At 50.8% G+C, this 27,864-nt stretch overlaps 1 protein-coding gene across 14 annotated transcripts; it reads left to right on the forward strand.

The window, feature by feature from the left end:
* Window positions 1–1,041: 1,041 nt before the first annotated feature.
* Window positions 1,042–27,514, forward strand: LOC126648212 (uncharacterized). Of its 14 annotated transcripts, XM_050330948.1 has the most exons (10): window positions 7,700–7,800; window positions 10,591–10,710; window positions 10,794–10,852; window positions 12,332–12,415; window positions 14,126–14,273; window positions 18,471–18,523; window positions 20,014–20,067; window positions 21,590–21,617; window positions 21,716–21,896; window positions 24,694–24,878. In XM_050330948.1, the coding sequence occupies exons 2-9, from the start codon at window positions 10,698–10,700 to the stop codon at window positions 21,868–21,870; spliced, it is 594 nt and encodes a 197-aa protein (XP_050186905.1). In that variant the 5' UTR covers window positions 7,700–7,800; window positions 10,591–10,697; the 3' UTR covers window positions 21,871–21,896; window positions 24,694–24,878. The 14 variants fall into 14 exon arrangements, with proteins under 14 accessions (XP_050186899.1, XP_050186903.1, XP_050186901.1 ...); XM_050330950.1 differs by lacking the exons at window positions 14,126–14,273; window positions 18,471–18,523; window positions 24,694–24,878 and adding exons at window positions 15,526–15,726; window positions 27,443–27,514 and having other exon boundaries at window positions 21,716–21,855; XM_050330949.1 differs by lacking the exons at window positions 14,126–14,273; window positions 18,471–18,523; window positions 24,694–24,878 and adding exons at window positions 15,526–15,726; window positions 23,254–23,383 and having other exon boundaries at window positions 21,716–21,855.
* The last annotated feature ends 350 nt before the right edge of the window (window positions 27,515–27,864 follow it).

Consider the following 27,864-nt stretch of genomic DNA (forward strand, 5'->3'; position numbering starts at 1 on the left):
TGATCAGGCATTGAACGGCCTGCCCAGAGAGGTGGTGGATTCACCATCCCTGGAAGTTTTTAAAAGAGATTGGACATGGCCCTTAGTGCCATGATATAGTAATTAGAGTTGGATCAGGGGTTGGACTTGATGATCTTGGAGGTCTTTTCCAACCCAATCTATTCTATGATGATTCTATGATTCTAAGAACCTAGGGACTGCCGGAAGCCCTGAGGCAGCTGAAGGGACATGCTTTTGGAAGGTGGATTGACAGTCTCGTCTCTCTGCAAGATAAGTAGGGGACTCTGAGGCAGAGAGGGGATGAGAGCTGGGTACAGGCTTGGGAATTGCCATGAGGGCTTTTGAAATCAGCGTAGGGAACGGAATGTTTAAGAAGAAGTCCCTTAGGAGAGGGAAGCAGAGAGGCTGAGTGTTACAGGCAGCACTAGGGTGTGCAGGGCAGAGCATAGCATATCCCCCATGTAACATTTTTGTGAGTCTGTCTTTGCAGTTCTTACAGGTCCTTCTTGTCAGAGGTCATTGTGTGAACCTCTCTTTGTTCTTTCTTTCGAGGTGGGATGCAAGCGTTTGTTTGGCCTATCGGCACCGGAGGGCAGACGAGCAAGGTCAGCATTTTCCATCCAGCCTGTATCCAAAGTTTTCTCTGGCCCTTCTTGTCAGTGGTCATTCTATGAGAGTGTTTTTGCTCTTTTGTTTCGAGGTGGGATGCAAGCGTTGGTTTGGGCTATCGGCACCGGAGGGCAGACGAACAAGGTGAGCATTTTCCTGCCACCCAGAATCCATGTTTATCTCCAACCCTTCTTGTCAGTGGTCATTCTGTGAGCATCCTTTTGTTCTTTCTTTCATGTCGGGATGCAGGTGGTTGTTGGGGCTAACAGCGCTGGAGTGCAGACAAAAAAGGTCAGCATTTTCCTGCCAGTAAGAATCAGAAGGTACTTCTAGCGTGTTGAAATTTTGGTGAATGTCAGCACATCCTTTGCCATTTGCTTTTTTTCTGATGGTGCACAACCTGGCAAGCATGAGCAGAATGGGAAGGAGGTCCTTGCAGTAAGAGGTGAGCGTAAAGGAAGCGGAGAGGGGAACTTTGGTCAGAATGTCGCACTCGGAGGGGATCCGTCTGGATTTGCTTTTGCCTCTGTGATTTCTTTGCAGTGCTCATCCGTATTGCCAGAGGAGCAGAGCCACGGGTCGAGGAGCCGAGCGACAAGCTCAGGTGCTCTTCTGCTGGCCTTGTGGGCAATGGCAGGGACTTCAGGGGTGGGCATTTAAGCATTGCCCTCTTCTCTTTTGAGAGGCCAGCCAGGTAAACTTTGGCAAGAAATGAGCGTCCCAGGTGAGTCGGGGAGGTATCGAGGAGGAGCAGGGGTCCAGGGAAGGGTCAGAAATGCCACTGAAAGCTTTTGTTCCCTGTTCCAGGTGTGCCATGCAGTGGGAGCTGCAAGCTGCACCTCTTGCTGAAGACAGTGACACAAGGAGGTGGGTGCACTTAGGAGACGGTGAGTGTGGGAACGGTTGGCGTTTGGCCGATGTGCTGCTAAAGTCATGCACTGATTTTGGTTTCCTTTCTTGGAGCTGACAAAGAGAAGAACCCAGGGACTTCAGGAAGCCCTGAGGCAGCTGAAGGGACATGCTTTTGGAAGGTGGATTGACAGTCTCGTCTCTCTGCAAGATAAGTAGGGGACTCTGAGGCAGAGAGGGGATGAGAGCTGGGTACAGGCTTGGGAATTGCCATGAGGGCTTTTGAAATCAGCGTAGGGAACGGAATGTTTAAGATGAAGTCCCCTAGGAGAGGGAAGCAGAGAGGCTGAGTATTACAGGCAGCACTAGGGTGTGCAGGGCAGAGCATAGCATATCCCCCTTGTAACATTTTTGTGAGTCTGTCTTTGCAGTTCTTACAGGTCCTTCTTGTCAGAGGTCATTGTGTGAGCCTCTCTTTGTTCTTTCTTTTGAGGTGGGATGCAAGCGTTTGTTTGGGCTATCGGCACCGGAGGGCAGACGAGCAAGGTCAGCATTTTCCATCCAGCCTGTATCCAAAGTTATCTCTGGCCCTTCTTGTCAGTGGTCATTCTATGAGAGTGTTTTTACTATTTGTTTCGAGGTGGGATGCAAGCATTGGTTTGGGCTATCGGCACCGGAGGGCAGACGAACAAGGTGAGCATTTTCCTGCCACCCAGAATCCAAGGTTATCTCCAGCCCTTCTTGTCAGTGCTCATTCTGTGAGCATCCTTTTGTTCTTTCTTTCAGGTTGGGATGCAGGTGGTTTTTGGGGCTAACAGCACTGGAGTGCAGACAAATAAGGTCAGCATTTTCCTGCCAGTAAGAATCAGAAGGTACTTCTAGCGTGTTCAAATTTTGCTGAATCTAAGCACATCCTTTGCCATTTTCTTTTTTTCTGATGGTACACAACCTGGCAAGCATGAGCAGAATGGGAAGGAGGTCCTTGCAGTAAGAGGTGAGCATAAAGGAACCGGAGAGGGGAACTTTGGTCAGAATGTCGCACTCGGAGGAGATCCGTCTGGATTTGCTTTTGCCTCTGTGATTTCTTTGCAGTGCCCATCCGTATTGCCAGAGGAGCAGAGCCACGGGTCGAGGAGCCGAGCGACAAGCTCAGGTGCTCTTCTGCTGGCCTTGTGGGCAATGGCAGGGACTTCAGGCCTGGGCATTTAAGCATTGCCCTCTTCTCTTTTGAGGTGCCAGCCCGGTAACCTTTGGCAAGAAATGAGCGTCCCAGGTGAGTCGGGGAGGTATCGAGGAGGAGCAGGGGTCAAGGGAAGGGTCAGAAATGCCACTGAAAGCTTTTGTTCCCTGTTCCAGGTGTGCCATGCAGTGGGAGCTGCAAGCTGCACCTCTTGCTGAAGACAGTGACACAAGGAGGTGGGTGCACTTAGGAGACGGTGAGTGTAGCAATGGTTGGCGTTTGGCTAATGTGCTGCTAAAGTCATGCACTGATTTTGGTTTCCTTTCTTGGAGATGACAAAGAGAAGATGCATTAGGGAGAGTGAAAAGGAAGTTGACTGTTGGAGTCAAACCCTTTTAAACCCTAAGGAAGTCCAACAGGAGACGGCAAAGCCCTCCCTCTCCTGCCATAAGACAGATGGAGCAGACCAAAATGATGGGGGGGAATGGAAACAGGTCCCTAATGGGAGAGGTAGAAGAATTCTTTCTAGACCCCCATCACCCCTCAGGGTGCCCTTGAAGAATAGATACGAGACTCTGGACCCAGACAGTCAGGTAGAGGACAGCCAAGATGATCCCTCTAGAGAGCCTCCTAGTTCGGCCCTGTCCAAAAGACGGATTACAACCACAGGTATAAAAAAAAAAGAAGGGTAGTTGTAGTCGGTGACTCCTTTTGAGGGGAACTGAGGGCCCTATATGTCGCCCAGACCCATCCCAGAAAGAAGTATGCTGCCTTCCTGGGGCCAGGGTGAGGGATATTAGTAGGAGACTTCCTGAGTTAATTCAGCCCTCAGACTATTATCCTCTGGTGGTAGTCCAGGCTGGCAGTGAGGACATTAATCAAAGAAGTGCCAGGATAATTAAAAAAGACTTTAAAGCACTGGGTCGGTCAGTTCAGGGGACAGGAGCACAGGTGATATTTGCCTCAGTTCCTGTACTATCTGGGATGGATGAGGAGTTAAATAAAGAGAGGAGTAAAAAAGCCCAACTCCTCAACAGATGGCTAAAGAATTGGTGCCACCATCAAAATTTTGGTTTCTTTGACCATGGGGCAAACTCCTTGGTACCTAGTTTCTTAAAATCAGATGGGATTCATCTTTCTAGGAAGAATAAGAGGACTGTAGCCCATAAGTTAGCGAGGCTGATTAGGAGGGCTTTAAACTAGGTTTGAAGGGGAAGGGTTGAAACCGGGCTCTCCAGTGATCAGCCTAAGGATGGAAAGCCTGAGTTAAGAATTAAATCAACAGCCCACCTGAAGTGCATGTACACTAATGCACGCAGTATGGGCAACAAGCAAGAGGAGCTGGAGGCAATTGTGCAGCAGGAAGGCTATGATGTAGTCGCCATCACAGAAACATGGTGGGATGACTCGCATGTCTGGAGTGCTGCTATGGAAGGCTATAAGCTCTTCAGGAAGAACAGGCAGGGGAGGAGAGGTGGAGGGGTGGCTTTATATGTTAGAGACTCTCTGGACCCTGTTGAACTTGAGGTCAGCAACAATAAGGTTGAGTGCCTGTGGATCAAAATCAGGGGGAAGACCAACAAGACAGACATCATCATGGGTGTCTTTTACAGACCGCCTTACCAGGATGATGAAGAGGATGAATTATTCTACAAGCAGCTGGCGGATGTCTCAAAATTGTCAGCCCTTGTCCTTGTAGGTGACTTTAACCTGCCGGATATCTGCTGGGAGCTCAATACTGCAGAGAAGAGGCAGTCTAGGAATTTCCTGGAGTGTATAGAGGACAATTTCCTTCATCAACTGGTAAATGAACCTACCAGGGGTAAGGCCCCGCTAGACCTGCTGTTTACAAACAGAGAGGAGCTGGTGGGAGATATAGTGGTTGAAGGCCGCCTAGGAAATAGTGATCATGAAATAATAGAATTTTCAATACTCAGAGATTCAAGGAGAAACAACAATAAAACCTCTACGCTGGACTTCCGGAGGGCAGATTTTGACCTATTCAGAAATCTAGTCCAGAGCATACCCTGGGAAACAACCCTTGAAAACAAGGGAGTCCAGGAGGGATGGATGTGCTTCAAACAGGAAGTTTTGAGTGCACAGGAACAGGCCATACCGGTGTGCCGAAAGGCAAGCCGGCGGGGAAGACAACCAGCCTGGTTAAACAGGGAGATTCTGAAGGAAATCAGGGATAAAAAGAGAGTTTATCGACTATGGAAGAGAGGGCTGGCTACTTACGAAGAATTCAAGAAGACAGCTAGATCATGCAGAAAGAAAATCAGGGATACAAAAGCGCAATTTGAAGTTAAATTGGCCACTTCTGTTAGGGATAACAAAAAGTCCTTCTATAAATACATTAATAACAAAAGGAGGGGCAAAGAAAACCTCCATTCTTTGATGGACTTGGAGGGAAACATAGTTAATAGAGATGAGGAGAAGGCTGAGGTACTTAACACCTACTTTGCCTCAGTTTTTACCAGTAAGACAGGTGGCCCTCAAGGCAACTGGCCTCTGGAGCTGGTAGACAGAAAGAGGAAACCAAATAGCCCCCTGTATTCCAGGAGGAAATAGTTAGTGACTTACTGAGCCACCTGGATCCTCACAAGTCTATGGGACCAGATGGGATCCATCCTAGGGTAATGAGGGAGCTGGCAGAAGAGCTTGCCAAGCCGCTCTCCATTATCTTCCAACAGTCCTGGCTCACTGGGGAGGTCCCACATGATTGGAAGTTGGCAAATATCACCCCAATCCATAAAAAGGCTGCAAGGCTGACCCTGGTAACTACAGGCCTGTCAGCCTGACCTCGGTGCCTGGCAGAGTTATGGAGCAGATCATCCTGTGTGCAATCACACAGCACCTACAAGATGGACAAGGGATCAGACCCAGCCAGCACGGGTTTAGGAGAGGCAGATCCTGCTTGACCAACCTGATCTCCTTTACGATCAGGTGACTCACCTGGTGGACGAGGGGAAGGCTGTGGATGTGGTCTATCTGGACTTCAGCAAAGCCTTTGACACTGTCTCCCATAATATACTCCTGGAAAAGCTGGCAGCCCATGGCTTGGACAGGGGCACTCTGTGCTGGGTTAAGAACTGGCTGGAGGGCCGGGCCCAGAGAGTGCTGGTGAACGGGCTGCCTCCAGCTGGCGGCCGGTCACCAGTGGTGTCCCCCAGGGATCAGTGCTGGGCCCACTCCTGTTTAACATCTTTATCGATGACCTAGATGAGGGATTGAGTCCATCATCAGCAAATTTGCTGATGACACCAAGTTGGGAGGGAGTGTCAACCTACCAGAAGGCAGGAGGGCTCTGCAGAGGGACCTGGATAGACTGGAGAGATGGGCTGACTCCAATGGGATGAAGTTCAACAAGGCCAAGTGCCGGGTCCTGCACTTTGGCCACAACAACCCCTGCAGCGCTACAGGCTGGGGACAGAGTGGTTGGAGAGCAGCCAGGCGGAAAGGGACCTGGGGGTGCTGATTGACAGGAAGCTGAACATGAGCCAGCAGTGTGCCCAGGTGGCCAAGAAAGCAAATGGCATCCTGGCCTGCATCAAGAACAGTGTGGCCAGCAGGAGCAGGGAAGTGATCCTTCCCTGTACTCTGCGTTGGTGAGGCCACACCTTGAGTATTGTGTTCAGCTCTGGGCCCCTCAGTTCAGGAAGGATATTGAGGTGCTGGAACGGGTCCAGAGAAGAGCAACCAGGCTGGTGAAGGGACTTGAGCACAAGTCCTATGAAGAGAGGCTGAGGGAGCTGGGATTGTTTAGTCTAGAGAAGAGAAGGCTTAGAGGTGACCTCATCACTCTCTTCAACTACCTGAAGGGAAGTTATAGCCAGGTGGGGGTTGGTCTCTTCTCCCAGGCAACCAACAACAGGACAAGGGGACATGGGCTCAAGCTCTGCCAGGGAAGTTTAGGTTAGATGTTAGGAAGAAATTCTTTACAGAGAGGGTGATCAGGCATTGAACGGCCTGCCCAGAGAGGTGGTGGATTCACCATCCCTGGAAGTTTTTAAAAGAGATTGGACATGGCCCTTAGTGCCATGATATAGTAATTAGAGTTGGATCAGGGGTTGGACTTGATGATCTTGGAGGTCTTTTCCAACCCAATCTATTCTATGATGATTCTATGATTCTAAGAACCTAGGGACTGCCGGAAGCCCTGAGGCAGCTGAAGGGACATGCTTTTGGAAGGTGGATTGACAGTCTCGTCTCTCTGCAAGATAAGTAGGGGACTCTGAGGCAGAGAGGGGATGAGAGCTGGGTACAGGCTTGGGAATTGCCATGAGGGCTTTTGAAATCAGCGTAGGGAACGGAATGTTTAAGAAGAAGTCCCTTAGGAGAGGGAAGCAGAGAGGCTGAGTATTACAGGCAGCACTAGGGTGTGCAGGGCAGAGCATAGCATATCCCCATGTAACATTTTTGTGAGTCTGTCTTTGCAGTTCTTACAGGTCCTTCTTGTCAGAGGTCATTGTGTGAACCTCTCTTTGTTCTTTCTTTCGAGGTGGGATGCAAGCGTTTGTTTGGGCTATCGGCACCGGAGGGCAGACGAGCAAGGTCAGCATTTTCCATCCAGCCTGTATCCAAAGTTTTCTCTGGCCCTTCTTGTCAGTGGTCATTCTATGAGAGTGTTTTTGCTCTTTTGTTTCGAGGTGGGATGCAAGCGTTGGTTTGGGCTATCGGCACCAGAGGGCAGACGAACAAGGTGAGCATTTTCCTGCCACCCAGAATCCAAGTTTATCTCCAACCCTTCTTGTCAGTGCTCATTCTGTGAGCATCCTTTTGTTCTTTCTTTCATGTCGGGATGCAGGTCGTTTTTGGGGCTAACAGCACTGGAGTACAGACAAATAAGGTCAGCATTTTCCTGCCAGTAAGAATCAGAAGGTACTTCTAGCGTGTTGAAATTTTGGTGAATCTAAGCACATCCTTTGCCATTTGCTTTTTTTCTGATGGTGCACAACCTGGCAAGCATGAGCAGAATGGGAAGGAGGTCCTTGCAGTAAGAGGTGAGCGTAAAGGAAGCGGAGAGGGGAACTTTGGTCAGAATGTCGCACTCGGAGGGGATCCGTCTGGATTTGCTTTTGCCTCTGTGATTTCTTTGCAGTGCCCATCCGTATTGCCAGAGGAGCAGAGCCACGGGTCGAGGAGCCGAGCGACAAGCTCAGGTGCTCTTCTGCTGGCCTTGTGGGCAATGGCAGGGACTTCAGGCCTGGGCATTTAAGCATTGCCCTCTTCTCTTTTGAGGGGCCAGCCCGGTAACCTTTGGCAAGAAATGAGCGTCCCGGGTGAGTCGGGGAGGTATCGAGGAGGAGCAGGGGTCCAGGGAAGGGTCAGAAATGCCACTGAAAGCTTTTGTTCCCTGTTCCAGGTGTGCCATGCAGTGGGAGCTGCACCTCTTGCTGAAGACAGTGACACAAGGAGGTGGGTGCACTTAGGAGACGGTGAGTGTGGGAACGGTTGGCGTTTGGCCGATGTGCTGCTAAAGTCATGCACTGATTTTGGTTTCCTTTCTTGGAGCTGACAAAGAGAAGAACCCAGGGACTGCAGGAAGCCCTGAGGCAGCTGAAGGAACATGCTTTTGGAAGGTGGATTGACAGTCTCGTCTCTCTGCAAGATAAGTAGGGGACTCTGAGGCAGAGAGGGGATGAGAGCTGGGTACAGGCTTGGGAATTGCCATGAGGGCTTTTGAAATCAGCGTAGGGAACGGAATGTTTAAGAAGAAGTCCCTTAGGAGAGGGAAGCAGAGAGGCTGAGTGTTACAGGCAGCACTAGGGTGTGCAGGGCAGAGCATAGCATATCCCCCATGTAACATTTTTGTGAGTCTGTCTTTGCAGTTCTTACAGGTCCTTCTTGTCAGAGGTCATTGTGTGAGCCTCTCTTTGTTCTTTCTTTCGAGGTGGGATGCAAGCGTTGGTTTGGGCTATCGGCACCCGAGGGCAGACGAACAATGACAGTATTTTCCATCCAGCCTGCATCCAAAGTTTTCTCTAGCCCTTCTTGTCAGTGGTCATTCTATGAGAGTGTTTTTGCTCTTTTGTTTCGAGGTGGGATGCAAGCGTTGGTTTGGGCTATCGGCACCAGAGGGCAGGCGAACAAGGTGAGCATTTTCCTGCCACCCAGAATCCAAGTTTATCTCCAACCCTTCTTGTCAGTGCTCATTCTGTGAGCATCCTTTTGTTCTTTCTTTCAGGTGGGATGCAGGTGGTTGTTGGGGCTAACAGCACTGGAGTACAGACAAATAAGGTCAGCATTTTCCTGCAAGTAAGAATCACAAGGTACTTCTAGCGTGTTGAAATTTTGGTGAATCTAAGCACATCCTTTGCCATTTGCTTTTTTTCTGATGGTGCACAACCTGGCAAGCATGAGCAGAATGGGAAGGAGGTCCTTGCAGTAAGAGGTGAGCATAAAGGAACCGGAGAGGGGAACTTTGGTCAGAATGTCGCACTCGGAGGAGATCCGTCTGGATTTGCTTTTGCCTCTGTGATTTCTTTGCAGTGCCCATCCGTATTGCCAGAGGAGCAGAGCCATGGGTCGAGAAGCCAAGCGACAAGCTCAGGTGCTCTTCTGCTGGCCTTGTGGGCAATGGCAGGGTCTTCAGGCCTGGGCATTTAAGCATTGCCCTCTTCTCTTTTGAGGGGCCAGCCCGGTAACCTTTGGCAAGAAATGAGCGTCCCAGGTGAGTCGGGGAGGTATCGAGGAGGAGCAGGGGTCAAGGGAAGGGTCAGAAATGCCACTGAAAGCTTTTGTTCCCTGTTCCAGGTGTGCCATGCAGTGGGAGCTGCAAGCTGCACCTCTTGCTGAAGACAGTGACACAAGGAGGTGGGTGCACTTAGGAGACGGTGAGTGTGGGAACGGTTGGCGTTTGGCCGATGTGCTGCTAAAGTCATGCACTGATTTTGGTTTCCTTTCTTGGAGCTGACGAAGAGAAGAACCCAGGGACTGCAGGAAGCCCTGAGGCAGCTGAAGGGACATGCTTTTGGAAGGTGGATTGACAGTCTCGTCTCTCTGCAAGATAAGTAGGGGACTCTGAGGCAGAGAGGGGATGAGAGCTGGGTACAGGCTTGGGAATTGCCATGAGGGCTTTTGAAATCAGCGTAGGGAACGGAATGTTTAAGAAGAAGTCCCTTAGGAGAGGGAAGCAGAGAGGCTGAGTGTTACAGGCAGCACTAGGGTATGCAGGGCAGAGCACAGTATATCCCCCATGTAACATTTTTGTGAGTGTGTCTTTGCAGTTCTTACAGGTCCTTCTTATCAGAGGTCATTGTGTGAACCTCTCTTTGTTCTTTCTTTCGAGGTGGGATGCAAGCGTTTGTTTGGCCTATCGGCACCGGAGGGCAGACGAGCAAGGTCAGCATTTTCCATCCAGCCTGTATCCAAAGTTTTCTCTGGCCCTTCTTGTCAGTGGTCATTCTATGAGAGTGTTTTTGCTCTTTTGTTTCGAGGTGGGATGCAAGCGTTGGTTTGGGCTATCGGCACCAGAGGGCAGACGAACAAGGTGAGCATTTTCCTGCCACCCAGAATCCAAGTTTATCTCCAACCCTTCTTGTCAGTGCTCATTCTGTGAGCATCCTTTTGTTCTTTCTTTCAGGATGGGATGCAGGTGGTTGTTGGGGCTAAGAGCACTGGAGTACAGACAAATAAGGTCAGCATTTTCCTGCCAGTAAGAATCAGAAGGTACTTCTAGCGTGTGGAAATTTTGGTGAATCTAAGCACATCCTTTGCCATTTTCTTTTTTTCTGATGGTGCACAACCTGGCAAGCATGAGCAGAATGGGAAGGAGGTCCTTGCAGTAAGAGGTGAGCGTAAAGGAAGCGGAGAGGGGAACTTTGGTCAGAATGTCGCACTCGGAGGAGATCCGTCTGGATTTGCTTTTGCCTCTGTGATTTCTTTGCAGTGCTCATCCGTATTGCCAGAGGAGCAGAGGCACGGGTCGAGGAGCCGAGCGACAAGCTCAGGTGCTCTTCTGCTGGCCTTGTGGGCAATGGCAGGGACTTCAGGCCTGGGCATTTAAGCATTGCCCTCTTCTCTTTTGAGGTGCCAGCCCGGTAACCTTTGGCAAGAAATGAGCGTCCCAGGTGAGTCGGGGAGGTATCGAGGAGGAGCAGGGGTCAAGGGAAGGGTCAGAAATGCCACTGAAAGCTTTTGTTCCCTGTTCCAGGTGTGCCATGCAGTGGGAGCTGCAAGCTGCACCTCTTGCTGAAGACAGTGACACAAGGAGGTGGGTGCACTTAGGAGACGGTGAGTGTGGGAATGGTTGGCGTTTGGCCGATGTGCTGCTAAAGTCATGCACTGATTTTGGTTTCCTTTCTTGGAGCTGACAAAGAGAAGAACCCAGAGACTGCAGGAAGGCCTGAGGCAGCTGAAGGGACATGCTTTTGGAAGGTGGATTGACAGTCTCGTCTCTCTGCAAGATAAGTAGGGGACTCTGAGGCAGAGAGGGGATGAGAGCTGGGTACAGGCTTGGGAATTGCCATGAGGGCTTTTGAAATCAGCGTAGGGAACGGAATGTTTAAGATGAAGTCCCCTAGGAGAGGGAAGCAGAAAGGCTGAGTGTTACAGGCAGCACTTGGGTGTGCAGGGCAGAGCATAGCATATCCCCCATGTAACATTTTTGTGAGTCTGTCTTTGCAGTTCTTACAGGCCCTTCTTGTCAGAGGTCATTGTGTGAACCTCTCTTTGTTCTTTCTTTCGAGGTGGGATGCAAGCGTTTGTTTGGGCTATCGGCACCGGAGGGCAGGCGAGCAAGGTCAGCATTTTCCATCCAGCCTGTATCCAAAGTTTTCTCTTGCCCTTCTTGTCAGTGGTCATTCTATGAGAGTGTTTTTGCTCTTTTGTTTCGAGGTGGGATGCAAGCGTTGGTTTGGGCTATCGGCACCAGAGGGCAGGCGAACAAGGTGAGCATTTTCCTGCCACCCAGAATCCAAGTTTATCTCCAACCCTTCTTGTCAGTGCTCATTCTGTGAGCATCCTTTTGTTCTTTCTTTCAGGATGGGATGCAGGTGGTTGTTGGGGCTAACAGCACTGGAGTACAGACAAATAAGGTCAGCATTTTCCTGCCAGTAAGAATCAGAAGGTACTTCTAGCGTGTTGAAATTTTGGTGAATGTAAGCACATCCTTTGCCATTTGCTTTTTTTCTGATGGTGCACAACCTGGCAAGCATGAGCAGAATGGGAAGGAGGTCCTTGCAGTAAGAGGTGAGCGTAAAGGAAGCGGAGAGGGGAACTTTGGTCAGAATGTCGCACTCGGAGGGGATCCGTCTGGATTTGCTTTTGCCTCTGTGATTTCTTTGCAGTGCCCATCCGTATTGCCAGAGGAGCAGAGCCACGGGTCGAGAGCCGAGCGACAAGCTCAGGTGCTCTTCTGCTGGCCTTGTGGGCAATGGCAGGGACTTCAGGCCTGGGCATTTAAGCATTGCCCTCTTCTCTTTTGAGGTGCCAGCCCGGTAACCTTTGGCAAGAAATGAGCGTCCCAGGTGAGTCGGGGAGGTATCGAGGAGGAGCAGGGGTCCAGGGAAGGGTCAGAAATGCCACTGAAAGCTTTTGTTCCCTGTTCCAGGTGTGCCATGCAGTGGGAGCTGCAAGCTGCATTTCTTGCTGAAGACAGTGACACAAGGAGGTGGGTGCACTTAGGAGACGGTGAGTGTGGGAACGGTTGGCGTTTGGCCGATGTGCTGCTAAAGTCATGCACTGATTTTGGTTTCCTTTCTTGGAGCTGACAAAGAGAAGAACCCAGGGACTGCAGGAAGCCCTGAGGCAGCTGAAGGGACATGCTTTTGGAAGGTGGATTGACAGTCTCGTCTCTCTGCAAGATAAGTGGGGGACTCTGAGGCAGAGAGGGGATGAGAGCTGGGTACAGGCTTGGGAATTGCCATGAGGGCTTTTGAAATCAGCGTAGGGAACGGAATGTTTAAGAAGAAGTCCCTTAGGAGAGGGAAGCAGAGAGGCTGAGTATTACAGGCAGCACTAGGGTGTGCAGGGCAGAGCATAGCATATCCCCCATGTAACATTTTTGTGAGTCTGTCTTTGCAGTTCTTACAGGTCCTTCTTGTCAGAGGTCATTGTGTGAACCTCTCTTTGTTCTTTCTTTCGAGGTGGGATGCAAGCGTTTGTTTGGGCTATCGGCACCGGAGGGCAGGCGAGCAAGGTCAGCATTTTCCATCCAGCCTGTATCCAAAGTTTTCTCTGGCCCTTCTTGTCAGTGGTCATTCTATGAGAGTGTTTTGCTCTTTTGTTTCGAGGTGGGATGCAAGCGTTGGTTTGGGCTATCGGCACCAGAGGGCAGACGAACAAGGTGAGCATTTTCCTGCCACCCAGAATCCAAGTTTATCTCCAACCCTTCTTGTCAGTGCTCATTCTGTGAGCATCCTTTTGTTCTTTCTTTCAGGTCGGGATGCAGGTCGTTTTTGGGGCTAACAGCACTGGAGTACAGACAAATAAGGTCAGCATTTTCCTGCCAGTAAGAATCAGAAGGTACTTCTAGCGTGTTGAAATTTTGGTGAATGTAAGCACATCCTTTGCCATTTGCTTTTTTTCTGATGGTGCACAACCTGGCAAGCATGAGCAGAATGGGAAGGAGGTCCTTGCAGTAAGAGGTGAGCGTAAAGGAAGCAGAGAGGGGAACTTTGGTCAGAATGTCGCACTCGGAGGGGATCCGTCTGGATTTGCTTTTGCCTCTGTGATTTCTTTGCAGTGCCCATCCGTATTGCCAGAGGAGCAGAGCCACGGGTCGAGGAGCCGAGCGACAAGCTCAGGTGCTCTTCTGCTGGCCTTGTGGGCAATGGCAGGGACTTCAGGCCTGGGCATTTAAGCATTGCCCTCTTCTCTTTTGAGGTGCCAGCCCGGTAACCTTTGGCAAGAAATGAGCGTCCCAGGTGAGTCGGGGAGGTATCGAGGAGGAGCAGGGGTCCAGGGAAGGGTCAGAAATGCCACTGAAAGCTTTTGTTCCCTGTTCCAGGTGTGCCATGCAGTGGGAGCTGCAAGCTGCACCTCTTGCTGAAGACAGTGACACAAGGAGGTGGGTGCACTTAGGAGACGGTGAGTGTGGGAACGGTTGGGGTTTGGCCGATGTGCTGCTAAAGTCATGCACTGATTTTGGTTTCCTTTCTTGGAGCTGACAAAGAGAAGAACCCAGGGACTGCAGGAAGGCCTGAAGCAGCTGAAGGGACATGCTTTCAGAGGGTGGATTGACAGTCTCGTCTCTCTGCAAGATAAGTGGGGGGACACTGAGGCAGAGAGGGGATGAGAGCTGGGTACAGGCTTGGGAATTGCCATGAGGGCTTTTGAAATCAGCGTAGGGAACGGAATGTTTAAGAAGAAGTCCCTTAGGAGAGGGAAGCAGAGAGGCTGAGTATTACAGGCAGCACTAGGGTGTGCAGGGCAGAGCATAGCATATCCCCCTTGTAACATTTTTGTGAGTCTGTCTTTGCAGTTCTTACAGGCCCTTCTTGTCAGAGGTCATTGTGTGAACCTCTCTTTGTTCTTTCTTTCGAGGTGGGATGCAAGCGTTGGTTTGGGCTATCGGCACCGGAGGGCAGACGAGCAAGGTCAGCATTTTCCATCCAGCCTGTATCCAAAGTTTTCTCTGGCCCTTCTTGTCAGTGGTCATTCTATGAGAGTGTTTTTGCTCTTTTGTTTCGAGGTGGGATGCAAGCGTTGGTTTGGGCTATCGGCACCGGAGGGCAGACGAACAAGGTGAGCATTTTCCTGCCACCCAGAATCCATGTTTATCTCCAACCCTTCTTGTCAGTGCTCATTCTGTGAGCATCTTTTTGTTCTTTCTTTCATGTCGGGATGCAGGTGGTTGTTGGGGCTAACAGCACTGGAGTACAGACAAATAAGGTCAGCATTTTCCTGCCAGTAAGAATCAGAAGGTACTTCTAGCGTGTTGAAATTTTGGTGAATGTAAGCACATCCTTTGCCATTTGCTTTTTTTCTGATGGTGCACAACCTGGCAAGCATGAGCAGAATGGGAAGGAGGTCCTTGCAGTAAGAGGTGAGCATAAAGGAACCGGAGAGGGGAACTTTGGTCAGAATGTCGCACTCGGAGGAGATCCGTCTGGATTTGCTTTTGCCTCTGTGATTTCTTTGCAGTGCCCATCCGTATTGCCAGAGGAGCAGAGCCACGGGTCGAGGAGCCGAGCGACAAGCTCAGGTGCTCTTCTGCTGGCCTTGTGGGCAATGGCAGGGACTTCAGGCCTGGGCATTTAAGCATTGCCCTCTTCTCTTTTGAGGTGCCAGCCCGGTAACCTTTGGCAAGAAATGAGCGTCCCAGGTGAGTCGGGGAGGTATCGAGGAGGAGCAGGGGTCAAGGGAAGGGTCAGAAATGCCACTGAAAGCTTTTGTTCCCTGTTCCAGGTGTGCCATGCAGTGGGAGCTGCAAGCTGCACCTCTTGCTGAAGACAGTGACACAAGGAGGTGGGTGCACTTAGGAGACGGTGAGTGTGGGAACGGTTGGCGTTTGGCCGATGTGCTGCTAAAGTCATGCACTGATTTTGGTTTCCTTTCTTGGACCTGATGAAGAGAAGAACCCAGGGACTGCCGGAAGCCCTGAGGCAGCTGAAGGGACATGCTTTTGGAAGGTGGATTGACAGTCTCGTCTCTCTGCAAGATAAGTAGGGGGGTTCTGAGGCAGAGAGGGGATGAGAGCTGGGTACAGGCTTGGGAATTGCCATGAGGGCTTTTGAAATCAGCGTAGGGAACGGAATGTTTAAGATGAAATCCCCTAGGAGAGGGAAGCAGAGAGGCTGAGTATTACAGGCAGCACTAGGGTGTGCAGGGCAGAGCATAGCATATCCCCCATGTAACATTTTTGTGAGTCTGTCTTTGCAGTTCTTACAGGCCCTTCTTGTCAGAGGTCATTGTGTGAACCTCTCTTTGCTCTTTCTTTCGAGGTGGGATGCAAGCGTTTGTTTGGGCTATCGGCACCGGAGGGCAGACGAGCAAGGTCAGCATTTTCCATCCAGCCTGTATCCAAAGTTTTCTCTGGCCCTTCTTGTCAGTGGTCATTCTATGAGAGTGTTTTTGCTCTTTTGTTTCGAGGTGGGATGCAAGCGTTGGTTTGGGCTATCGGCACCAGAGGGCAGACGAACAAGGTGAGCATTTTCCTGCCACCCAGAATCCAAGTTTATCTCCAACCCTTCTTGTCAGTGCTCATTCTGTGAGCATCCTTTTGTTCTTTCTTTCAGGATGGGATGCAGGTGGTTGTTGGGGCTAACAGCACTGGAGTGCAGACAAAATAAGGTCATCATTTTCCTGCCAGTAAGAATCAGAAGGTACTTCTAGCGTGTTGAAATTTTGGTGAATGTAAGCACATCCTTTGCCATTTGCTTTTTTTCTGACGGTGCACAACCTGGCAAGCATGAGCAGAATGGGAAGGAAGTCCTTGCAGTAAGAGGTGAGCATAAAGGAACCTGAGAGGGGAACTTTGGTCAGAATGTCGCACTCGGAGGAGATCCGTCTGGATTTGCTTTTGCCTCTGTGATTTCTTTGCAGTGCCCATCCGTATTGCCAGAGGAGCAGAGCCACGGGTCGAGGAGCCGAGCGACAAGCTCAGGTGCTCTTCTGCTGGCCTTGTGGGCAATGGCAGGGACTTCAGGCCTGGGCATTTAAGCATTGCCCTCTTCTCTTTTGAGGGGCCAGCCCGGTAACCTTTGGCAAGAAATGAGCGTCCCAGGTGAGTCGGGAGGTATCGAGGAGGAGCAGGGGTCAAGGGAAGGGTCAGAAATGCCACTGAAAGCTTTTGTTCCCTGTTCCAGGTGTGCCATGCAGTGGGAGCTGCAAGCTGCACCTCTTGCTGAAGACAGTGACACAAGGAGGTGGGTGCACTTAGGAGACGGTGAGTGTGGGAACGGTTGGCGTTTGGCCGATGTGCTGCTAAAGTCATGCACTGATTTTGGTTTCCTTTCTTGGAGATGACAAAGAGAAGAACCCAGGGACTTCAGGAAGCCCTGAGGCAGCTGAAGGGACATGCTTTTGGAAGGTGGATTGACAGTCTCGTCTCTCTGCAAGATAAGTGGGGGGTTCTGAGGCAGAGAGGGGATGAGAGCTGGGTACAGGCTTGGGAATTGCCATGAGGGCTTTTGAAATCAGCGTAGGGAACGGAATGTTTAAGAAGAAGTCCCTTAGGAGAGGGAAGCAGAGAGGCTGAGTGTTACAGGCAGCACTAGGGTGTGCAGGGCAGAGCATAGCATATCCCCCATGTAACATTTTTGTGAGTCTGTCTTTGCAGTTCTTAGAGGCCCTTCTTGTCAGAGGTCATTGTGTGAACCTCTCTTTGCTCTTTCTTTCGAGGTGGGATGCAAGCGTTTGTTTGGCCTATCGGCACCGGAGGGCAGACGAGCAAGGTCAGCATTTTCCATCCAGCCTGTATCCAAAGTTTTCTCTGGCCCTTCTTGTCAGTGGTCATTCTATGAGAGTGTTTTTGCTCTTTTGTTTCGAGGTGGGATGCAAGCGTTGGTTTTGGGCTATCGGCACCAGAGGGCAGGCGAACAAGGTGAGCATTTTCCTGCCACCCAGAATCCAAGTTTATCTCCAACCCTCCTTGTCAATGCTCATTCTGTGAGCATCCTTTTGTTCTTTCTTTCATGTCGGGATGCAGGCGGTTGTTGGGGCTAACAGCGCTGGAGTGCAGACAAAAAAGGTCAGCATTTTCCTGCCAGTAAGAATCAGAAGGTACTTCTAGCGTGTTGAAATTTTGGTGAATCTAAGCACATCCTTTGCCATTTGCTTTTTTTCTGATGGTGCACAACCTGGCAAGCATGAGCAGAATGGGAAGGAGGTCCTTGCAGTAAGAGGTGAGCATAAAGGAACCGGAGAGGGGAACTTTGGTCAGAATGTCGCACTCGGAGGAGATCCGTCTGGATTTGTTTTTGCCTCTGTGATTTCTTTGCAGTGCCCATCCATATTGCCAGAGGAGCAGAGCCACGGGTCGAGGAGCCGAGCGACAAGCTCAGGTGCTCTTCTGCTGGCCTTGTGGGCAATGGCAGGGACTTCAGGCCTGGGCATTTAAGCATTGCCCTCTTCTCTTTTGAGGTGCCAGCCCAGTAACCTTTGGCAAGAAATGAGCGTCCCAGGTGAGTCGGGGAGGTATCGAGGAGGAGCAGGGGTCCAGGGAAGGGTCAGAAATGCCACTGAAAGCTTTTGTTCCCTGTTCCAGGTGTGCCATGCAGTGGGAGCTGCAAGCTGCACCTCTTGCTGAAGACAGTGACACAAGGAGGTGGGTGCACTTAGGAGACGGTGAGTGTGGGAACGGTTGGCGTTTGGCCGATGTGCTGCTAAAGTCATGCACTGATTTTGGTTTCCTTTCTTGGAGATGACAAAGAGAAGAACCCAGGGACTGCCGGAAGCCCTGAGGCAGCTGAAGGGACATGCTTTTGGAAGGTGGATTGACAGTCTCGCTCTCTGCAAGATAAGTAGGGGACTCTGAGGCAGAGAGGGGATGAGAGCTGGGTACAGGCTTGGGAATTGCCATGAGGGCTTTTGAAATCAGCGTAGGGAACGGAATGTTTAAGAAGAAGTCCCTTAGGAGAGGGAAGCAGAGAGGCTGAGTGTTACAGGCAGCACTAGGGTGTGCAGGGCAGAGCATAGCATATCCCCCATGTAACATTTTTGTGAGTCTGTCTTTGCAGTTCTTAGAGGCCCTTCTTGTCAGAGGTCATTGTGTGAACCTCTCTTTGCTCTTTCTTTCGAGGTGGGATGCAAGCGTTTGTTTGGGCTATCGGCACCGGAGGGCAGACGAGCAAGGTCAGCATTTTCCATCCAGCCTGTATCCAAAGTTTTCTCTGGCCCTTCTTGTCAGTGGTCATTCTATGAGAGTGTTTTTGCTCTTTGTTTCGAGGTGGGATGCAAGCGTTGGTTTGGGCTATCGGCACCAGAGGGCAGACGAACAAGGTGAGCATTTTCCTGCCACCCAGAATCCAAGTTTATCTCCAACCCTTCTTGTCAGTGCTCATTCTGTGAGCATCCTTTTGTTCTTTCTTTCAGGTCGGGATGCAGGTGGTTTTTGGGGCTAACAGCACTGGAGTGCAGACAAAAAGGTCAGCATTTTCCTGCCAGTAAGAATCAGAAGGTACTTCTAGCGTGTTGAAATTTTGGTGAATCTAAGCACATCCTTTGCCATTTGCTTTTTTTCTGATGGTGCACAACCTGGCAAGCATGAGCAGAATGGGAAGGAGGTCCTCGCAGTAAGAGGTGAGCATAAAGGAACCGGAGAGGGGAACTTTGGTCAGAATATCGCACTCGGAGGGGATCCGTCTGGATTTGCTTTTGCCTCTGTGATTTCTTTGCAGTGCCCATCCGTATTGCCAGAGGAGCAGAGCCACGGGTCGAGGAGCCGAGCGACAAGCTCAGGTGCTCTTCTGCTGGCCTTGTGGGCAATGGCAGGGACTTCAGGCCTGGGCATTTAAGCATTGCCCTCTTCTCTTTTGAGGGGCCAGCCCGGTAACCTTTGGCAAGAAATGAGCGTCCCAGGTGAGTCGGGGAGGTATCGAGGAGGAGCAGGGGTCAAGGGAAGGGTCAGAAATGCCACTGAAAGCTTTTGTTCCCTGTTCCAGGTGTGCCATGCAGTGGGAGCTGCAAGCTGCACCTCTTGCTGAAGACAGTGACACAAGGAGGTGGGTGCACTTAGGAGACGGTGAGTGTGGGAATGGTTGGCGTTAGGCCGATGTGCTGCTAAAGTCATGCACTGATTTTGGTTTCTTTCTTGGAGATGACAAAGAGAAGAACCCAGGGACTGCCGGAAGCCCTGAGGCAGCTGAAGGGACATGCTTTTGGAAGGTGGATTGACAGTCTCGTCTCTCTGCAAGATAAGTAGGGGACTCTGAGGCAGAGAGGGGATGAGAGCTGGGTACAGGCTTGGGAATTGCCATGAGGGCTTTTGAAATCAGCGTAGGGAACGGAATGTTTAAGAAGAAGTCCCTTAGGAGAGGGAAGCAGAGAGGCTGAGTATTACAGGCAGCACTAGGGTGTGCAGGGCAGAGCATAGCATATCCCCCATGTAACATTTTTGTGAGTCTGTCTTTGCAGTTCTTACAGGCCCTTCTTGTCAGAGGTCATTGTGTGAACCTCTCTTTGCTCTTTCTTTCGAGGTGGGATGCAAGCGTTTGTTTGGCCTATCGGCACCGGAGGGCAGACGAGCAAGGTCAGCATTTTCCATCCAGCCTGTATCCAAAGTTTTCTCTGGCCCTTCTTGTCAGTGGTCATTCTATGAGAGTGTTTTTGCTCTTTTGTTTCGAGGTGGGATGCAAGCGTTGGTTTGGGCTATCGGCACCAGAGGGCAGACGAACAAGGTGAGCATTTTCCTGCCACCCAGAATCCAAGTTTATCTCCAACCCTTCTTGTCAGTGCTCATTCTGTGAGCATCCTTTTGTTCTTTCTTTCAGGTCGGGATGCAGGTGGTTTTTGGGGCTAACAGCACTGGAGTGCAGACAAAAAAGGTCAGCATTTTCCTTCCATTAAGAATCAGAAGGTACTTCTAGCGTGTTGAAATTTTGTGAATCTAAGCACATCCTTTGCCATTTGCTTTTTTTCTGATGGTGCACAACCTGGCAAGCATGAGCAGAATGGGAAGGAGGTCCTCGCAGTAAGAGGTGAGCATAAAGGAACCGGAGAGGGGAACTTTGGTCAGAATGTCGCACTCGGAGGAGATCCGTCTGGATTTGCTTTTGCCTCTGTGATTTCTTTGCAGTGCCCATCCGTATTGCCAGAGGAGCAGAGCCACGGGTCGAGGAGCCGAGCGACAAGCTCAGGTGCTCTTCTGCTGGCCTTGTGGGCAATGGCAGGGACTTCAGGCCTGGGCATTTAAGCATTGCCCTCTTCTCTTTGAGGTGCCAGCCCGGTAACCTTTGGCAAGAAATGAGCGTCCCAGGTGAGTCGGGGAGGTATCGAGGAGGAGCAGGGGTCAAGGGAAGGGTCAGAAATGCCACTGAAAGCTTTTGTTCCCTGTTCCAGGTGTGCCATGCAGTGGGAGCTGCAAGCTGCACCTCTTGCTGAAGACAGTGACACAAGGAGGTGGGTGCACTTAGGAGACGGTGAGTGTGGGAATGGTTGGCGTTTGGCCGATGTGCTGCTAAAGTCATGCACTGATTTTGGTTTCCTTTCTTGGAGATGACAAAGAGAAGAACCCAGGGACTGCCGGAAGCCCTGAGGCAGCTGAAGGGACATGCTTTTGGAAGGTGGATTGACAGTCTCGTCTCTCTGCAAGATAAGTGGGGGACTCTGAGGCAGAGAGGGGATGAGAGCTGGGTACAGGCTTGGGAATTGCCATGAGGGCTTTTGAAATCAGCGTAGGGAACGGAATGTTTAAGAAGAAGTCCCTTAGGAGAGGGAAGCAGAGAGGCTGAGTGTTACAGGCAGCACTAGGGTGTGCAGGGCAGAGCATAGCATATCCCCCATGTAACATTTTTGTGAGTCTGTCTTTGCAGTTCTTAGAGGCCCTTCTTGTCAGAGGTCATTGTGTGAACCTCTCTTTGCTCTTTCTTTCGAGGTGGGATGCAAGCGTTTGTTTGGCCTATCGGCACCGGAGGGCAGACGAGCAAGGTCAGCATTTTCCATCCAGCCTGTATCCAAAGTTTTCTCTGGCCCTTCTTGTCAGTGGTCATTCTATGAGAGTGTTTTTGCTCTTTGTTTCGAGGTGGGATGCAAGCGTTGGTTTGGGCTATCGGCACCAGAGGGCAGACGAACAAGGTGAGCATTTTCCTGCCACCCAGAATCCAAGTTTATCTCCAACCCTTCTTGTCAGTGCTCATTCTGTGAGCATCCTTTTGTTCTTTCTTTCAGGTCGGGATGCAGGCGGTTTTTGGGGCTAACAGCACTGGAGTGCAGACAAAAAAGGTCAGCATTTTCCTGCCAGTAAGAATCAGAAGGTACGTCTAGCGTGTTGAAATTTTGGTGAATCTAAGCACATCCTTTGCCATTTGCTTTTTTTCTGATGGTGCACAACCTGGCAAGCATGAGCAGAATGGGAAGGAGGTCCTTGCAGTAAGAGGTGAGCATAAAGGAACCGGAGAGGGGAACTTTGGTCAGAATATCGCACTCGGAGGAGATCCGTCTGGATTTGCTTTTGCCTCTGTGATTTCTTTGCAGTGCTCATCCGTATTGCCAGAGGAGCAGAGCCACGGGTCGAGGAGCCGAGCGACAAGCTCAGGTGCTCTTCTGCTGGCCTTGTGGGCAATGGCAGGGACTTCAGGCCTGGGCATTTAAGCATTGCCCTCTTCTCTTTGGAGGTGCCAGCCCGGTAACCTTTGGCAAGAAATGAGCGTCCCAGGTGAGTCGGGAGGTATCGAGGAGGAGCAGGGGTCAAGGGAAGGGTCAGAAATGCCACTGAAAGCTTTTGTTCCCGGTTCCAGGTGTGCCATGCAGTGGGAGCTGCAAGCTGCACCTCTTGCTGAAGACAGTGACACAAGGAGGTGGGTGCACTTAGGAGACGGTGAGTGTGGGAATGGTTGGCGTTTGGCCGATGTGCTGCTAAAGTCATGCACTGATTTTGGTTTCCTTTCTTGGAGATGACAAAGAGAAGAACCCAGGGACTGCCGGAAGCCCTGAGGCAGCTGAAGGGACATGCTTTTGGAAGGTGGATTGACAGTCTCGTCTCTCTGCAAGATAAGTAGGGGACTCTGAGGCAGAGAGGGGATGAGAGCTGGGTACAGGCTTGGGAATTGCCATGAGGGCTTTTGAAATCAGCGTAGGGAACGGAATGTTTAAGAAGAAGTCCCCTAGGAGAGGGAAGCAGAGAGGCTGAGTATTACAGGCAGCACTAGGGTGTGCAGGGCAGAGCATAGCATATCCCCCATGTAACATTTTTGTGAGTCTGTCTTTGCAGTTCTTACAGGTCCTTCTTGTCAGAGGTCATTGTGTGAACCTCTCTTTGTTCTTTCTTTCGAGGTGGGATGCAAGCGTTTGTTTGGGCTATCGGCACCGGAGGGCAGACGAGCAAGGTCAGCATTTTCCATCCAGCCTGTATCCAAAGTTTTCTCTGGAATTTTTTGTCAGTGGTCATTCTATGAGAGTGTTTTTGCTCTTTTGTTTCGAGGTGGGATGCAAGCGTTGGTTTGGGCTATCGGCACCAGAGGGCAGACGAACAAGGTGAGCATTTTCCTGCCACCCAGAATCCAAGTTTATCTCCAACCCTTCTTGTCTGTGCTCATTCTGTGAGCATCCTTTTGTTCTTTCTTTCAGGTCGGGATGCAGGTGGTTGTTGGGGCTAACAGCACTGGAGTACAGACAAATAAGGTCAGCATTTTCCTGCCAGTAAGAATCAGAAGGTACTTCTAGCGTGTTGAAATTTTGGTGAATCTAAGCACATCCTTTGCCATTTGCTTTTTTTCTGATGGTGCACAACCTGGCAAGCATGAGCAGAATGGGAAGGAGGTCCTTGCAGTAAGAGGTGAGCGTAAAGGAAGCGGAGAGGGGAACTTTGGTCAGAATGTCGCACTCGGAGGGGATCCGTCTGGATTTGCTTTTGCCTCTGTGATTTCTTTGCAGTGCCCATCCGTATTGCCAGAGGAGCAGAGCCACGGGTCGAGGAGCCGAGCGACAAGCTCAGGTGCTCTTCTGCTGGCCTTGTGGGCAATGGCAGGGACTTCAGGCCTGGGCATTTAAGCATTGCCCTCTTCTCTTTTGAGGGGCCAGCCCGGTAACCTTTGGCAAGAAATGAGCGTCCCAGGTGAGTCGGGGAGGTATCGAGGAGGAGCAGGGGTCCAGGGAAGGGTCAGAAATGCCACTGAAAGCTTTTGTTCCCTGTTCCAGGTGTGCCATGCAGTGGGAGCTGCAAGCTGCACCTCTTGCTGAAGACAGTGACACAAGGAGGTGGGTGCACTTAGGAGACGGTGAGTGTGGGAACGGTTGGCGTTTGGCCGATGTGCTGCTAAAGTCATGCACTGATTTTGGTTTCCTTTCTTGGAGCTGACAAAGAGAAGAAGCCAGGGACTGCAGGAAGCCCTGAGGCAGCTGAAGGGACATGCTTTTGGAAGGTGGATTGACAGTCTCGTCTCTCTGCAAGATAAGTGGGGGACTCTGAGGCAGAGAGGGGATGAGAGCTGGGTACAGGCTTGGGAAATGCCATGAGGGCTTTTGAAATCAGCGTAGGGAACGGAATGTTTAAGAAGAAGTCCCTTAGGAGAGGGAAGCAGAGAGGCTGAGTATTACAGGCAGCACTAGGGTGTGCAGGGCAGAGCATAGCATATCCCCCATGTAACATTTTTGTGAGTCTGTCTTTGCAGTTCTTACAGGTCCTTCTTGTCAGAGGTCATTGTGTGAACCTCTCTTTGTTCTTTCTTTTACGGTGGGATGCAAGCGTTTGTTTGGGCTATCGGCACCGGAGGGCAGACGAGCAAGGTCAGCATTTTCCATCCAGCCTGTATCCAAAGTTTTCTCTGGCCCTTCTTGTCAGTGGTCATTCTATGAGAGTGTTTTTGCTCTTTTGTTTCGAGGTGGGATGCAAGCATTGGTTTGGGCTATCGGCACCAGAGGGCAGACGAACAAGGTGAGCATTTTCCTGCCACCCAGAATCCAAGTTTATCTCCAACCCTTCTTGTCAGTGGTCATTCTGTGAACATCCTTTTGTTCTTTGTTTCATGTCGGGATGCAGGCTGTTGCTGGGGCTAACAGCGCTGGAGTACAGACAAATAAGGTCAGCATTTTCCTGCCAGTAAGACTCAGAAGGTACTTCTAGCGTGTGGAAATTTTGGTGAATCTAAGCACATCCTTTGCCATTTGCTTTTTTTCTGATGGTGCACAACCTGGCAAGCATGAGCAGAATGGGAAGGAGGTCCTTGCAGTAAGAGGTGAGCGTAAAGGAAGCGGAGAGGGGAACTTTGGTCAGAATGTCGCACTCGGAGGGGATCCGTCTGGATTTGCTTTTGCCTCTGTGATTTCTTTGCAGTGCCCATCCGTATTGCCAGAGGAGCAGAGCCACGGGTCGAGGAGCCGAGCGACAAGCTCAGGTGCTCTTCTGCTGGCCTTGTGGGCAATGGCAGGGACTTCAGGCCTGGGCATGTAAGCGTTGCCCTCTTCTCTTTTGAGGGGCCAGCCCGGTAACCTTTGGCAAGAAATGAGCATCCCAGGTGAGTCGGGGAGGTATCGAGGAGGAGCAGGGGTCCAGGGAAGGGTCAGAAATGCCACTGAAAGCTTTTGTTCCCTGTTCCAGGTGTGCCATGCAGTGGGAGCTGCAAGCTGCACCTCTTGCTGAAGACAGTGACACAAGGAGGTGGGTGCACTTAGGAGACGGTGAGTGTGGGAACGGTTGGCGTTTGGCCGATGTGCTGCTAAAGTCATGCACTGATTTTACTTTCCTTTCTTGGAGCTGACAAAGAGAAGAACCCAGAGACTGCAGGAAGGCCTGAGGCAGCTGAAGGGACATGCTTTTGGAAGGTGGATTGACAGTCTGATCTCTCTGCAAGATAAGTGAAAGGCTCTGAGGCAGAGAGGGGATGAGAGCTGGGTACAGGCTTGGGAATTGCCATGAGGGCTTTTGAAATCAGCGTAGGGAACGGAATGTTTAAGAAGAAGTCCCTTAGGAGAGGGAAGCAGAGAGGTTGAGTATTACAGGCAGCACAAGGGTGTGCAGGGCAGAGCATAGCATATCCCCCTTGTAACATTTTTGTGAGTCTGTCTTTGCAGTTCTTACAGGTCCTTCTTGTCAGAGGTCATTGTGTGAACCTCTCTTTGTTCTTTCTTTCGAGGTGGGATGCAAGTGTTTGTTTGGGCTATCGGCACCGGAGGGCAGACGAGCAAGGTCAGCATTTTCCATCCAGCCTGTATCCAAAGTTTTCTCTGGCCCTTCTTGTCAGTGGTCATTCTATGAGAGTGTTTTTGCTCTTTTGTTTCGAGGTGGGATGCAAGCGTTGGTTTGGGCTATCGGCACCGGAGGGCAGACGAACAAGGTGAGCATTTTCCTGCCACCCAGAATCCAAGTTTATCTCCAACCCTTCTTGTCAGTGGTCATTCTGTGAGCATCCTTTTGTTCTTTCTTTCAGGTCGGGATGCAGGTGGTTGTTGGGGCTAACAGCACTGGAGTACAGACAAATAAGGTCAGCATTTTCCTGCCAGTAAGAATCAGAAGGTACTTCTAGCGTGTTGAAATTTTGGTGAATCTAAGCACATCCTTTGCCATTTGCTTTTTTTCTGATGGTGCACAACCTGGCAAGCATGAGCAGAATGGGAAGGAGGTCCTTGCCGTAAGAGGTGAGCGTAAAGGAAGCGGAGAGGGGAACTTTGGTCAGAATGTCGCACTCGGAGGGGATCCGTCTGGATTTGCTTTTGCCTCTGTGATTTCTTTGCAGTGCCCATCCGTATTGCCAGAGGAGCAGAGGCACGGGTCGAGGAGCCGAGCGACAAGCTCAGGTGCTCTTCTGCTGGCCTTGTGGGCAATGGCAGGGACTTCAGGCCTGGGCATTTAAGCATTGCCCTCTTCTCTTTGAGGGGCCAGCCCGGTAACCTTTGGCAAGAAATGAGCGTCCCGGGTGAGTCGGGAAGGTATCGAGGAGGAGCAGGGGTCCAGGGAAGGGTCAGAAATGCCACTGAAAGCTTTTGTTCCCTGTTCCAGGTGTGCCATGCAGTGGGAGCTGCACCTCTTGCTGAAGACAGTGACACAAGGAGGTGGGTGCACTTAGGAGACGGTGAGTGTGGGAACGGTTGGCGTTTGGCCGATGTGCTGCTAAAGTCATGCACTGATTTTGGTTTCCTTTCTTGGAGCTGACAAAGAGAAGAAGCCAGGGACTGCAGGAAGCCCTGAGGCAGCTGAAGGGACATGCTTTTGGAAGGTGGATTGACAGTCTCGTCTCTCTGCAAGATAAGTGGGGGACTCTGAGGCAGAGAGGGGATGAGAGCTGGGTACAGGCTTGGGAATTGCCATGAGGGCTTTTGAAATCAGCGTAGGGAACGGAATGCTTAAGAAGAAGTCCCTTAGGAGAGGGAAGAAGAGAGGCTGAGTATTACAAGCAGTACTAGGGTGTGCAGGGCAGAGCATAGCATATCCCCCATGTAACATTTTTGTGAGTCTGTCTTTGCAGTTCTTACAGGTCCTTCTTATCAGAGGTCATTGTGTGAACCTCTCTTTGTTCTTTCTTTTGCGGTGGGATGCAAGCGTTTGTTTGGGCTATCGGCACCCGAGGGCAGACGAGCAAGGTCAGCATTTTCCATCCAGCCTGCATCCAAAGTTTTCTCTTGCCCTTCTTGTCAGTGGTCATTCTATGAGAGTGTTTTTGCTCTTTTGTTTCGAGGTGGGATGCAAGCGTTGGTTTGGGCTATCGGCACCAGAGGGCAGACGAACAAGGTGAGCATTTTCCTGCCACCCAGAATCCATGTTTATCTCCAACCCTTCTTGTCTGTGCTCATTCTGTGAGCATCCTTTTGTTCTTTGTTTCATGTCGGGATGCAGGTGGTTGTTGAGGCTAACAGCACTGGAGTACAGACAAATAAGGTCAGCATTTTCCTGCCAGTAAGAATCAGAAGGTACTTCTAGCGTGTTGAAATTTTGGTGAATCTAAGCACATCCTTTGCCATTTGCTTTTTTTCTGATGGTGCACAACCTGGCAAGCATGAGCAGAATGGGAAGGAGGTCCTTGCAGTAAGAGGTGAGCGTAAAGGAAGTGGAGAGGGGAACTTTGGTCAGAATGTCGCACTCGGAGGGGATCCGTCTGGATTTGCTTTTGCCTCTGTGATTTCATGGCAGTGCCCATCCGTATTGCCAGAGGAGCAGAGCCACGGGTCGAGGAGCCGAGCGACAAGCTCAGGTGCTCTTCTGCTGGCCTTGTGGGCAATGGCAGGGACTTCAGGCCTGGGCATTTAAGCATTGCCCTCTTCTCTTTTGAGGTGCCAGCCCGGTAACCTTTGGCAAGAAATGAGCGTCCCAGGTGAGTCGGGGAGGTATCGAGGAGGAGCAGGGGTCAAGGGAAGGGTCAGAAATGCCACTGAAAGCTTTTGTTCCCTGTTCCAGGTGTGCCATGCAGTGGGAGCTGCTAGCCGCACCTCTTGCTGAAGACAGTGACACAAGGAGGTGGGTGCACTTAGGAGACGGTGAGTGTGGGAACGGTTGGCGTTTGGCCGATGTGCTGCTAAAGTCATGCACTGATTTTGGTTTCCTTTCTTGGAGCTGACAAAGAGAAGATGCATTAGGGAGAGTGAAAAGGAAGTTGACTGTTGGAGTCAAACCCTTTTAAACCCTAAGGAAGTCCAACAGGAGACGGCAAAGCCCTCCCTCTCCTGCCATAAGACAGATGGAGCAGACCAAAATG

This window comes from Myiozetetes cayanensis, unplaced genomic scaffold, assembly GCF_022539395.1.
Source record: "Myiozetetes cayanensis isolate MyiCay16 unplaced genomic scaffold, myiCay2020 scf457, whole genome shotgun sequence".
Classification (NCBI taxonomy): Eukaryota; Metazoa; Chordata; class Aves; order Passeriformes; family Tyrannidae; genus Myiozetetes; species Myiozetetes cayanensis.

What these genes read in the sequence shown, in the direction of transcription:
- LOC126648212 (XM_050330942.1), top strand. An exon ending in AAGGGACATGCTTTTGGAAG is followed by an intron (nt 12,416 to 15,525) that starts GTGGATTGACAG and finishes CTTTCTTTCGAG; the next exon opens with GTGGGATGCAAGCGTTTGTT. An exon ending in CTGGAGTGCAGACAAAAAAG is followed by an intron (nt 20,068 to 22,978) that starts GTCAGCATTTTC and finishes CAACCTGGCAAG; the next exon opens with CATGAGCAGAATGGGAAGGA.